The sequence below is a fragment of the Mesoplodon mirus genome (assembly GCF_964341445.2).
Source record: "Mesoplodon mirus genome assembly, chromosome: 12".
In the NCBI taxonomy this organism is placed as follows: Eukaryota; Metazoa; Chordata; class Mammalia; order Artiodactyla; family Ziphiidae; genus Mesoplodon; species Mesoplodon mirus.
The window spans coordinates 26403772-26418068 of record NC_138988.1 but is presented as its reverse complement, the minus strand read 5'-3'; the positions used below and the strand labels follow the sequence as shown (position 1 = coordinate 26418068).

General features: G+C 40.3%; 1 protein-coding gene across 2 annotated transcripts in view; it reads left to right on the top strand.

Moving 5' to 3' along the window:
- SYNPR (synaptoporin) overlaps positions 1 to 14297 on the top strand; it is a 290500-nt gene that overhangs the window by 174654 nt on the left and 101549 nt on the right. For both annotated transcript variants that reach the window (XM_082639440.1, XM_082639441.1), the window contains one exon: positions 2642 to 2766. In XM_082639440.1, coding sequence (XP_082495566.1) covers positions 2642 to 2766 — 125 coding nt within the window. The remainder of the gene's footprint in view (positions 1 to 2641; positions 2767 to 14297) is intronic.

Sequence of the window (14297 nt, the reverse complement as noted above, 5' to 3'; positions counted from 1 at the left end):
CACCAACCAAGTATTTCCCTGAGGACCTACCCTGCCCAACCTGCCTGCCCCAACTGGCTCCCCCAAAGCAGCTGCTGCCACGTTCTACCCAGCAGGCATCCCCAGCTGGCACTGGCACCCCTCCAGTGTCTCCTGCTCCAGGGGTCCAACCCCACATAACAGCATACCCACAACAGTCTCAGTCAGGCCTCAGAGCCACTTCAGAGTGAAAGACACAGTGAAGAAGTGGAAGAAGATATTCTATGCAAATGGAAACAGAAAGCTGGGGTATCAATACTTACATCAGATTAAATAGACTTTAAAACAAAGACTGTAAAAAGAGACAAAGAAGGGCCTTACATAATAATAGAAAAGATTAATCCAACAGTAAAGCAGATATTAACAGACATAAAAGGAGAAATTGACAGCAATACAATAGTAGTAGGGGACTTTAACACCCCACTTATATCAATGGATAGATCATCCAGACAGAAAATCAATCAGGAAACATTGACCTTAAATAACACATTATATCTGATTGACTTAATGTATAAATACAGAATATTCCACCCCAAAAGAGCAGGATATGCATTTTTCTGAAATGCACTTAGAACATTCTCCAGGCTAGATTACATGTTAGACGAGAAAATCAGTCTCAAATGTAAGAAGACTGAAATCATTTCAAGCATCTTTTCCCACCACAGTGGTATAAGACTAGACTCTCAATTACAAGAAGAAAACTGTGAAAGACACAAAGACTTAAAGGCTAAACAACATGCTACCAAACATGCTTCTTCTGGTCCATGGGATCACTGAAGAAATCAAAGAGGAAATCACAAAATACCTGGAGACAAATGAAAATAGAAAAACATTCCAAAATCTGTGGGACTCAGCAAAGGTAGATCTAAGAAGGAAGTTTATAGCAATACAGGCCTACATCAGGAAACAAGAAAAATCTCAAATAAACAATCTAACATTACACCTACGGGAACTAGAAAAAGAAGAACAAAGCCCAAAGTTAGTAGAAGAAAAAGAAATAATAGAGATCAAAGTGGTAATAAATGAAATAGAGACTAAAAACCAATAGAAAAGATCAATGAAACTAAGAGCTGGTTCTTTGAGAAGATAAACAAAATTGATAAACCTTTAGCTAGACTCATCAAGAAAAAAAGAGAAAGGGCCCAAATGAATAAAATCAAAAATGAAAGAGAAGTTACAACTGACACCACAGAAATACAAAAATCATAAGAGATTACTACAAACAATTATATGCCAAGAAATTAGATAACCACAAAGAAATGGATAAATTCCTTGAAACACAATCTTCCAAGACTGAATCAGGAACGGGGCAGGGGCAGGGGGGTGTGTGTGGTGGTGGTGGGATGAATTGGGAGACTGAGATTGACATATATACACTAATATGTATAAAATAGATAACTAAGAAGAACCTGCTGTATAAAAAAACCTTAAATTCAGAAAACAAAAAAGACTGAATCAGGAAGAAACAGAAAATCTGAACAAACTGATCACTAGTAATGAAATTGAATCAGTAATCAAAAAAACCCAACAAACAAAAGTTCAGGACCAGCTGGCTTCACAGGTGAATTAAGCAGCTTTCCCAAGGTCACATTCCAGAGCCCATGCACTTAACCCTTACACAAGAATTCCTCTCGCTATACAAAGTGATCTGGTGTTCCTAATGGGGACTCCAAGCTACTATAAGAAGCTGAGTTCCAAAATTAAAATAAAATAAATGGGAGTATTACAGAATGGGTGAGTGTTAAGTGCACTTGATTGACTTTCTTTGAAAATGAGCAGGAAGTTCTTTTGAATTTAGCAAAACTAAGTGGGCAAAGTTTGGCATTTGTTTCCTTCCCATCTTAGGCCATTCTCACCTTCTCAGATGTATCTTCTCTCTGGAAGACTTCTCTGAGTTCCTGCTCTTAATTTTCAGTACCTAATTCCCATGGATGCATGTTCTACACTAGGATAGACTATGACATTAGTTCGTAACCAGCTGAACCTTTTAGTAGTTGACTCAGAAAGAGCAAGGAATACAGAGTTGGAACCACCAAAGGGGCATTGAGGCTGACATATGCTGAGATCTTGTCCTCTGGAATAGCATATTTTAGATACTCACCTCCTCTTCCTCTACCCGTCAACTGTAAAATTCTCTGACTATGCATTTTTTTAAATCTATATTATTCCAAAAGACAAAACATGTGTATTGCAAAAAAATACAGATAAACAAAAAGAAGCAAGCAAGGAAACATACTAGATTCTTCCCACCTGGAGGTATCCATCATTAATCCCTTGGTGTGTAGCTCTCCAGAGCCTTTGACGTGAGATTACCTTCTCTACCTTCTGAGGTGTGACAGCTCTTTACATTGATATTTGGCCTCAAACACAGATATTTTGTCCTTGTGTTTAATTTTTCTACAAATAAAATTACTCCAGCTTTCCAGACGATTTTTTCAGACCCCACCACCCCATTCCCCATCATCACCCTGGCCTTCATTCCAACCTGAACCAAATAAGATGCCGCACTTTAGAAGAACTCCAGCCTTTCTCAGTGTGAGACGCTGAGCTCCTGTTGACAGGTCTCGTGAGATCAACACCATCTTAATAGCCGCCTTCTCTTTTGTTTCTTTGTTCTCCACAGCTTTTTGCAATCTTTGCATTTGCAACATGCGGTGGCTATTCCGGAGGCCTGCGGCTGAGTGTGGACTGTGTCAACAAGACGGAAAGTAACCTCAGCATTGACGTAGCATTTGCCTACCCGTTCAGGTAGGGAATGGTGACTTGTGCTCACTCGTCTCCCGGAGGGGCGGGGCACTTTCTTCTTTCTGTGGTTTCTTTAAAAAATGCAATCTCCCAGGGACTTACGAGTAAAAAGAGAGGATTCTTCCTGAGCCTGCAGAATGCCCAAACAAGTAAAATGCCCACCTAACACCCAACCTGGGAAGAGTTATTCCATGGGAGTTGTACTTTCAAACCAGAATTAACTCTCCCTCCCCTCAAAAATGCTACAGATTGCCCAGTATTGGGGTCCATCAATATGGAGATCTTAGTTATACAGTTTCTTCCTTCCCGTCCATAATTCTGTAAGGTCTCCCAAATTCTCTCTACAATTGTGTGGTCACCTCTCATTTCATAGTGACTATGCGATCCTGGCTGATAATGCGTTTAATGATATTAATAGCTAATATTGTTCCCATGTGCCATTGTGTTTAGCTTCAATCTCATTAAGTCATCACAGTGACCTTTTGAGGGGAGTACAAGTACCATCGCCATTTTCAAATGAGGAAACTGAGGCACAGATATATTTGCCCACATTCCCTTGGCCAGTAGGTGGCAGAGTCAGTGTTCGAGCCCACTCGGGTTAAGCCCAGAACTCACATCTCTACTCCTGTACTTCAGTTGCTTGAGATAACTCTTTCAACCTCTTTATAAATTCACTATGAAAGGTAAGACCTGTCTATAAAATGATGACTAAATACCTACTAGGACTTGTCCCAAATCAGACATCTTGTGATTCTGATCCATCTACCCAAAGTGGATTAATTGAATTCAATTTCTAAATAATTTGTTTCTGTAAAAGTACCAAACACTTGGTACCAAATAACTGGCATGATTTTGTAAAACACTTTCAACATAATATTTTGACATCTTATTAATATATTCTCATGTGTGCCCTTCAATTTAGCAAACATTTGTCAAATATTCATTTTGTGCCAGATACAGTGCTGGCTCTGGAATTACAGAGAAAAGTAGAAATTAGCCCCTAAAAACTTTGCTTAAATAGGCAAGTACAGTGTTTTCCAAAATCTTTCCCATGGAGCCCTAGATATTTAATGTTTCTTAAAAGAAAGGAAAAGAGGAAGAAAGAGATAGAGAATAAGAGGGAGAGAGGGAAGGAAGGAGAGAGGGAGGGAGGGAGGCAGAATTTTTTTAATATAAATTTATTTATCTATTTATTTATTTATTTTTGGCTGTGTTGGGTCATTGTTGCTGCGCGTGGGCTTTCTCTAGTTGTGGCGAGCGGGGGCTACTCTTCATCATGTTGTGCGGGCTTCTCATTGCGGTGGCTTCTCTTGTTGCAGAGCATGGGCTCTGGGTGCACGGGCTCAGTAGTTGTGGCTCCCGGGCTCTGGAGCGCGGGCTCAGTAGTTGTGGCGCACGGGCTTAGTTGCTCCGTGGCATGTGGGATCTTCCCAGACTAGGGCTCGAACCCGTGTCCCCTGCGATGGCAGGCTGATTCTTAACCACTATGCCACCAGGGAATTCCCAGAATTTTTAAATTATATGATAAAATAAGTTTAAGAAATACTTCTTAGCACTTTGCCATTCTAATACACATTTTGAATCACCAAGAACACAATGTTTCCCCAAACATTTTTGGCCACAGAAACCCTTTCTCACTGAGCATCTCAGAAGATTTGTATATCATGGAACGCATCCTTAGTATACTGATCAAGTGAACATTTCCTAGTCCAAAAGTGCCTCAGTTCACAGCCAATGAATCATGAAGACAGGGCATTTATACCAATGTATTAAATGGTTTTTAAGAGTCATACAGTGATAAAAGTTGCAAACACCTCTGCTCAAGTAGATACTCTCCTAATTAACTAACAAGGGAGTCCAAAGCAGAGAAATATTAAGTATAGAATGCATGGTAATTTAGTAATTACCAGAGCTTCCTATGCTAGTGGAAGTGGGAGTGGGGATGCTTGACACATCTGAAGGTTCTGGAGGAACTCCTTGGCTTTAGTGTGGAATGGCCAAGCCAATGCATGCCTACTCATCAACACAGGGGATCTAGAAGAGGAGATGAGAATTTTCACTGGCTAGGCAACAGGGGTGGGATGCTTAGTAACATTTTTCGTGACATTGTAAGGTCTACGTTGCTTTCTACCAGGATTTCCCACCAAGAGATATGGTAGAAGCAGATAACTTGAAGGTCAGTCCCTTAACTTTTTTTTAAAAATAAATTTATTTATTTATTTATTTATTTATTTATTGGCTGTGTTGGGTCTTTGTTACGTTGCGCGGGCTTCTCATTGCAGTGACTTCTCTTGTTGCGGAGCATGGGCTCTAGGTGCGTGGGCTTCAGTAGTTGTGGCTCACAGGCTCTAGAGTGCAGGCTCAGTAGTTGTGGCACACGGGCTCAGTTGCTCCATGGCATGTGGGATCTTCCCAGACCGGGAATTGAACCCGCGTCCCCTGCATTGGCAGGCAGATTCTTAACCATTGCGCCACCAGGAAGTCCCAGTCCCTTAATATTTAAAGAGCAGTAGGTCGCTGAACATTGAACACAGGTCTCTCTGTCCCTCAAACTAAAAGATACCAGTCAAGAAACCTGTGAAGATGGAAAACCAGTGCCTAGGTTGGGGTGGTGGTGGAGAGCAGGGTGATATTTAACTTCACACAGTCCTTAGCTAAGTGAACAATTTGAAAAGGCCTTTCACGCAAACATTTTCCAGCCTTGGGCTTCTTCATTTTCTTCCTAAGATATATTACTGGCCCAATTAAAAGCAACTAGAGAAATTGAATAAAAAGGTTTATTACCATCTGTAAGTATAGTGGCCTGCTCATTTGAAAGATTTTTACTTGGGTTCTGAAACAAAAATTATGAACCTTTTTTTTTTTTTAATAGCAGAACTTTTCTTCCATACCTTATCTTGCTCTGAAGCTCTCTCTATATAACAGATATGAGTCATTGAAAAAGTTGAACAAGGGGAGGAAGAGGACCATCCAGCTGGTCTTCCTGAGCCCTCTCCCTGCCACACACATTGCCCACCCCCGGCTGTACCACGCTTGTAATATCTCCTCAGAACCCTAGGTCTCCTAGAAGCATTTTAAAAACCACCATTCTAGAAAAAAGCAAGAAAGCTTTTGCCACCTGCAGATCACATCTGTATAATATTTACTGTCTATACTGTTAAGAAATCAAGATTAGCCTATCTCCTCCCACAGAATGTCTTACCTTTTTGTCCCATTAATGTCCATGTAGGCGATATACATTCCAAAGAGGCCCAATTTTACTAGAGTTGCAATTTCAATTGTACATTTGGGTACTTTAAAATATTGTGCCACTATCTTTTTGGGGAAGATTTCAGTAGTAAGAGACACATCTAGAATTTATTCAGATTACTCTGAAGTCATTTGTTTCAGGAGTAAGTTGGGTTAGCAAGATGCTGGTGATAGAAATCATCAAAAAGTTACTTTCTTCTAAAATTTTACAAGCCCCTGTCTTTGCACAGCAAAGGAAACCATAAACAAGATGAAAAGACAACCCTCAGAATGGGAGAAAATATTTGCAAATGAAACAACGGACAAAAGATTAATCTCCAAAATATACAAACAGCTCATGGAGCTCAATATCAAAAAAACAATCCAATCAAAAAATGGGCGGAAGACCTAAATAGACATTTCACCAAAGAAGACATACAGATGGCCAAGAGGCACATGAAAAGAAGCTCAACATCGCTAATTATTAGAGAAATGCAAATCAAAACTACAATGAGGTGTCACCTCACACCAGTCACAATGGCAATTTTCAAAAAATCTAGAAACAGTAAATGCTGGAAAGGGTGTGGTGAAAAGGGAACCTTCCTGCACTGTTGGTGGGAATGTAAATTGATGCAGCCACTATGGGGAACAGTATGGAGGTTCCTTAAAAAACTAAAAATAGAACTACCATATGACCCAGCAATCCCACTACTGGCTATATACCCTGAGAAAACCATAATTCAAAAAGAGACATGTATCACAATGTTCATTGCAGCACCATTTACAATAGCCAGGACATGGAAATAACCTAAACGTCCATCGACAGATGAATGGGTAAAGAAGATGTGGCACATATATACAATGGAATATTACTCAGCCATAAAAAGAAATGAAATTGAGTTATTTGTAGTGAGGTGGATGGACCTAGAGTCTGTCATACAGAGTGAAGTAAGTCAGAAAGAGAAAAAGAAATACCATATGCTAACACATATATATGGAATCTAAAAAAAAAAAATGATACTGATGAACCTAGTGGCAGGGCAGGAATGAAGACGTAGACATAGAGAATGGACTTGCGGGGAGGGGGAAGCTGGGCCGAAGTGAGAGTGGCATGGACATATATACACTACCAAATGTAAATGTAAAATAGATAGCTAGTGGGAAGCAGCACCATAGCACAGGGAGATCAGCTCAGTGCTTTGCAACAACCTAGAGGGGTGAGATAGGGAGGGTGGGAGGGAGGCTCAAAAGGGAGGGGATATGGGGATATATGTATGCATATGGCTGATTCACTTTGTTGTACAACAGAAACTAACACAGTATTGTGAAGCAATTATACTCCAGTAAAGATCTATTAAAAATGATATAAATAGGGCTTCCCTGGTGGCGCAGTGGTTGAGAGTCCGCCTGCCGATGCAGGGGACACGGGTTCGTGCCCCGATCCCGGAAGATCCCACGTGCCGCGGAGCGGCTGGGCCCGCGAGCCATGGCCGCGGAGCCTGTGTGTCCGGAGCCTGTGCTCCGCAACGGGAGAGGCCACAGCAGTGAGAGGCCCGCATACAGCAAAAAAAAAAAAAAAAAAAAAAAAAAAAAAGATATAAATAAATAAATAAATAAAATTTTACAAACCAATGTCAATGATTTGATCATAATCTTAGAAACAAAACGAGAGTATTCAGCAGTTTCTGATTATTCCGTTTATTGCAAACACAAGGAAGACAGTAAACTCTAATGCCAAGTCATTTGAACAAAAACAATTAGTCTGTAAATGACAGATCAAATGAAGCTACTTAACTCCCTTATCAGATTATCAAATGTGAGATAACCTCAATTTACAAAATGATAGATAATTTACAAAATATTCATGTGCTGCTTCCAATAAATATGCCCAAACTATAACTCCTTCACACCACCACATTTATGCATTTTTCATGCATGCTTCTATCAGAAGGAATTTAATTCAGCAATATGTCCTTTTACTATGGGAATAAAACATTTGTCACCCGACCTGTTTGGTCTCTGATTAAAATGAACAAACAGCATTTAACTGTTTTTCTCATCTACTGTAATATGCTACTTTCGTAGAAAACTCATTTGATAATTTGGGGGGTTCTGTGTTCAATATTTTTAGCACTTTATTTATACATAAAAATGGGAAGTAGAGTTTCTTATTTTAAAGAAATTTAACGCATTTGGAGGAAGCCTACTTGAGGAATGCCAACTAACACTTTGCATTTATATATGATGCCTGTCACATGACAGAGGAAATCAGAGTGGAGAGCTTAGGGACTATGGGAATAAAAGTTTTCATGGCAAAGGTTAGTTTTGAAGGGTCAGAGTATACTACATAATTATTGCACCATCTCTATGAAGGGAGTTCTGAGGTTCTGTTTGAGAAGACTGAGCTGAGAGAAATTTGTTCAGCATCACATAGAAAATCAAACTCAAGATTCTGGATTTCATACGTTGTGTTAATATGATCTACTAATTTGAATAAAAACTGAAGAAAGCAATGTTCAGGTTGTTTGAAGCATGCTGAGTAGAGCCAAAAATGATGATGGAGTAAAGTGATAAAGCTGGAAAGATGACTTTGGACAAGATTTTAGGAGACCTTGAACTCCTACGTGATTGAATATGGGGAAAGAGTCCAAGAAGGTAAAGAGAGAATAATAAGGAAAACCATTTTAAAGTGGAGAAGATAAATTTGGATTTGATCATGCTGAGTTTGTGTTTTCTATCAAGAAGTTTCATGCTTGAACCCCACATAAGAAGAGATAGGGTAAGCCTGGAAATGAGGCTCCAAGAGTCATCTTCATGGAGTGAAAAGTAAGTCCTAGATGAAGAGAGGTCTTCAAGACAGATGGAAGCGTGGGCACACAGGGCTAAGCGATGGGAGATGCCCACACTTAGAAGAAATGAAGGAGAACAGAGACTGAGAGAGACCAAGAGCCAGAAGGAAAAGGGGTGGGACAACCAGGCAAGTGTAGGCTTCACAGAAGGTAGGGATACGTCATGAATGAGTGATACCACTCAGCACTTCAAAGAAAAGTGAAAACTAAAAGGCCACTGGAGGTAATGAATGGTGGTCATTAAGGAATTTCATGAGATATTTCTGTAGGAAGGAAAGCATGCCAGGCTGTTGGACAATGGCAGATAGAATTCGGTATGTTTTTCCCTCGGCAAATAGAATTCGGTATGTTTTTCCCTCAGACAAGTAAAATGCAAAATGCTAAGGCTCGAACCATTTTCCCTTAAGCCTGTGTGAGATGATGTTTGTGAAGAAAGAGAGCAAGGTTGTTAATGACCTTCTTATAGAGAAGACGTTCACCTCTGGCTTCTTGAAAGTAATCAGCTCATTTGATGATGGGTGATAAACTTGCCACCTTGGCTAGACAGTCAAAAAAGTTTCCATAATAAAGGCGTAAAAATCTTGCATCATTTGAGAACGTAGAGAGTATATGTTATAATAGTTAAGAGAATAACAGCAGATTCATCATGAAAAGTAAATTAAGTTGTTATGTTACTTTTATGTCTGGAGTCGCCTGTCAGGATAAAGATATTAAGTTTTCTATCAATGTCAAGCACTCTTCTAGATATGGGATTAGTAATCCCTGCTTTAGATAATTAATAAAATTGCCCTTGATTAATTTATCCTAAAGAAATAACCAGAGATATAAAGAAGTGTGTACAAAGGTATTTATTGTTGAATTATTCTAAGTACCTCAAAATTAGAAATAACTTATGTGTCCAAAAATAGGGAATCAGTTAAATAAAATGTGGTAGGCAGACACCTATTTAAGTCATTTCCTCAAATAACATTTAAGGGTATATATATATATATATATATATATATAATGATTCCAATTTTGTTTTATTTTATACTAGCTGGCTGTAGCACATGCTGCCATTGCCCATACCTGTTAGTCCCTCACAATTCACACCTACACTTTTTATTGTAAACCCATATAGCTGTTAAAGGGCTTTCTCAAGCCACAGGAACTTGCTTGATCAGTATGCAGGGCAGGCCAGAAATACTGGGGAGTTAATATCTCCTGGAGCAGCCTTCATCGAATGACAAATGTGAGTTGGAGGATAAATATCCTGAGTGCCTCACCTCTCCTGAGGCACAGCTCTGAGCCAGGTCCCACACCATCTTTCAGAATACCCAGCAGGTACTTCCCACTGTGGAAACATGGTCATTAACACACCTTTTACTACCTGCTTTCCCTTTCCTGTCTCAATTCTCTACTGGCCTATTGGTGTTTCCAGAGATGAATCTTCCAAAAACAAGTTGCACTCAAATCTTGATCTCAGGGTCTGCTTCTGGGTAATCCAACCTAAGACACTACTATTGTGTGAATTATCAACATTAAAGAAAGTGGATGCATGAATGGGTAGGTGAGTGGGTGGGTGGATGGATGGATGGACAGGCGGATGGATAGATAGGTAAAGAGAGAGAGAGGCACAGATAGATAGGTAGATAGATGGATAGATAGATAGATAGACAGATCGATCCCTATTTTCTCTCACTCTAAAAGATGTACACTGTTGCTCATATGAAAACCAGCTTGGTCAGAAATCTCCTTCAGTGGTTTTCAATTCAGGTTTCAAATTTGAAGCCACAGTTGGTTTTCTCTGTTCATGGTATCTTAGCATATGTGGTAGGTCTTTTCCAGTTGACAGTCATAATAGCATGTACTCAACCTTGGTTTCTAAAAACAGATGATTGCTTAGATTTGGAAGATGATCCATGAGGCCTCCAAAATGAATTTTGTCTAAAACATACTCCATAGTTTGTCAGTCCACCGCAAATATATTCTCCAAATTTGGTGATTAACCACACAGCTTTTCACTTGGGATAACAACAAAAACTATGTCCTATTTATAGAGATTATGTAATGATCACTGCATCAGCTTGTTAATTTATTTCTAGGTGGTGAGATTATGAATGCATCAAATATTCTTTGTACACTTGTCCACATTTTCCAGATTTTCTCCAGTAAGTTTTATGACTTTTTACACTGTGAATTTACTGAAGCAACATAATGTAGCTTGAACTCTAGAGGTGGATTGCCTGGGTTCAGATCCCCGCTCTGGAACTTCCTTGCTGTGTTTTGTTGAGAATATTGCTTACCACCTCTGTTCCTTATCTGGAAAACAGAGACAGTGTTAACTGTTTCATAGTAGTGTTGTATTAAGTGAATCATGTATAGGAAATGGTTAACACAAGGCCTGGCACTCAATAAAGTCTCTTTTAGTATATTGTTTTTACTTTCATTACCAAGAAAAGGTAATTAAAACTAGAGAGCTGAAGAAGATATTCTAGTTAATTAGCAAAATGACCCTCAGGACAAGAAAATGACCCCTTTATTATGTTATATTTTACGCAGAATGGGAGCTTCCCTATCCCTCTCTCTCCCAATATGCAAACATTAAGAGATGTGTACATATTTAACTATCTCTCATTTATTAACTTGCTTTAACTCTTTGACGCTTATTTGGGTTGCCCTGGAAGGTATTCTTATCGGGCCTGTATTTTTTTTTCTCATTAAACTAATGGGAGAATGAAAGCCTCCCAAAGTACAGAACAGAAACACTCAGTGGCACAAACATGATCTTCCCGGGGTTGTTTGGTGGGAGTGGGATGGGAGAAGGAGATTCTGAGTCTGATCTTTGTGGTCCTTGAAACAGAATTTATGATGGCTCTTCTGTGTTGAGGGAAAGGTGAGCCGGGGCGGCTTGCTGGGCACTGGCTGCAGAAGCACTGTTCTCTCTATGACTCTGGCCACTTGCTCTGATTCGCCCGCTTCTGTTTGGAATGTGGGGACAGGTGGAGGTTGATGCCAGGAAAGCTGTGGAGTCTGGGCCTTTATTTGGTAATGCTAGCTCTGTCATGGGGGAAAACATTTTTCCCCTAAGATCCTTGCCCTAGAGCAATGGTGATAAACTCTTTTTTATCATAAAGGCCAAATTGGGGAAAATTAAAATGTTAAGAGCTGCAATTTTTTATATCTTGTGTTTAGGAAATGCTGCATTTGCAATTACATTTGAGCATGTGTTTATTGTTTCTCATTACCAGAGGGTTTCACTCTTTTTGGCTAAAATTTCAGAAACTTTATAACTACAGTATCTCATTTTAATGTTATGCCTTCAAATAAATTTTGGATGTGATGAGACCTAGTGGTTCTCTGGGGCAGGCAGATGGGGAGATTGGAAGATGGTATAGCCAAAGAATTAATGGTGGATCTCTGGCCACACCTCTGGCTTCACATCCAAGCTCTGCCACCCCGCAGACGGGCAGGTTACAGTTGCTCTGGGCCTAGGTTTCCTTACTCTAGGAAGGAAGCGAGAGTACTTTCCTCATAGTATGGTTGTAAGCATTCAATTAGGTCATACAAGTTGTTCGTGAAACAGAGTCTGGCGCACATCAAGTATTCACTGAATGGTGTCTTCCTTGCTGTTAATTGTATCAATAGAATTTGGTGCAAGGAACTGGCAGAGTACAGCTGTAGACCAAGGACAGTCCTATTTGGAGATATCTACAATAAAGAGAGGAGCTATCATTTGTAGGGAATGTCTGCAGAGATCACAGAAAATGTGGCACACGGACTGCTACCATGGAATGGGTTAAATTAAAAAATTAGAGAATGACCAATTCATTTACCTCATCCCCACTGCACTGTTTCCCTGGCAACCTGAGTAACTGATAGAATGGGAACATTTTTGTTGCAGCACGTCTCCAAAAGGACAGTGGTGGGGAATTCCATAGAAGGATGTCTTAGTTTGGGTTCTCCCAAAAGCACATGCTGAGACAAGGATTTGTAGTTTTCTTGGCAGGTGATCCCTGGAAATACCTGGGGTATTGGTATAAAATCCCAGTTTTATACCAATGGTGGGGGAGTGAGACAAGGAAGGGAAAAAAGCCAGTGAAGAGTGGATTAATGAGCAAACTACCACGGTGGGCCCTGGGGCAACTGAGACTTCCAGGAAAGCGTGGATAACATGCTTCACTTCTGGCAAGTGATGAAGCTGGGGTAATTATCTACCAACTCGTATTGGCCATCAAAAGCTGCTCCTACAGGCATTAACTCCCCAGCAGTGCATGCAGATTAAGCATGCACTTGCAGCCCGTGAAAGCCTTCAGGCAGAGATCATGATGCTTTCTTTAGAAAGTCATCATCGTATACAGAAATGGTGAGTACCAGAGAGATATATGAGTGGGCAACCAATGGCTTCTAATACAATGGGGAGTCTCTTTAATCATCTCTCCAAATCTGTGACTGATCCCATGTTGGATCATTTATTCTTTCTCTCCATAAATATTTACTGAGCACTTACAGTGTACAAGGCCCTGAACTATATAGGCACTTGGTATGTATTGGTTGGTAAAGTAGACGCAGCCTCTTCCCTCATGAAATTTACAATCATTTGGGAATGGGAGGAAGGGAGGAAGACATTAAAGAGCTAGACAACACACACACACACACACACACACACTCACATACACGCACACACAGTAGTGGCGGTTTATTAGAAAAGGTGAACATTGTACAGCAATGTGAAATGGGGATGGAGAGGGTTAAAGGACACCTACCCATATAGGATGATCCAGAAGGGCCTCCCTGAGGAGATGGCATTTAAGACATCAGTTGAAAGAGGAGAAGAAGGGAGGTGGGCAGGGAAGGATTGGGAGTTGGGGATTAGCAGAGGCAAACTGGTATATATAGGATGGATAAACAACAAGGTCCTACTGTATAGCACAGGGAAGTATATTCAATATCCTGTTGTGATAAACCATAATGGAAAAGAATATGAAATATATATATATGTATAACTGAATCACTTTGCTGTACAGCAGAAATTAAACACAATATTGTAAATCAACTATACTTCAATAAAAAAATTTTTTTTTATTTTAAAACACACACAAAAAAACCCAAAGGAGGAGAGGAAGAATGATCTAAGCCAAGGGAACAGCACGTGCCATGCCAAGGAGATAAGACGACGAATGGAACTGTGCTGTATTAGATTAGCTGGCTAGGGAAAATCTCTCTGATGAAGTGACAGTGGAGTGCAGACCTGCAAGAATTAAGAGAGAGAGAAGAGAGGGCTGTGCTCCTCAGAGATCCCTGAGGGTGTATTCCGGGGAGAGGGAAGAGCCAGTGCGGGGCCTGATGTCTGAGCTTGGGGAGAGTCTGGGAACCAGCGAGGACACCAGCACTGCAGGTTGGAAGGAGGAGGGAGAGAGGAGATGAGCTGGAAGAAGAGGGCAGCAGCTGGATCACACAGGGTCTGGTGAGATAACA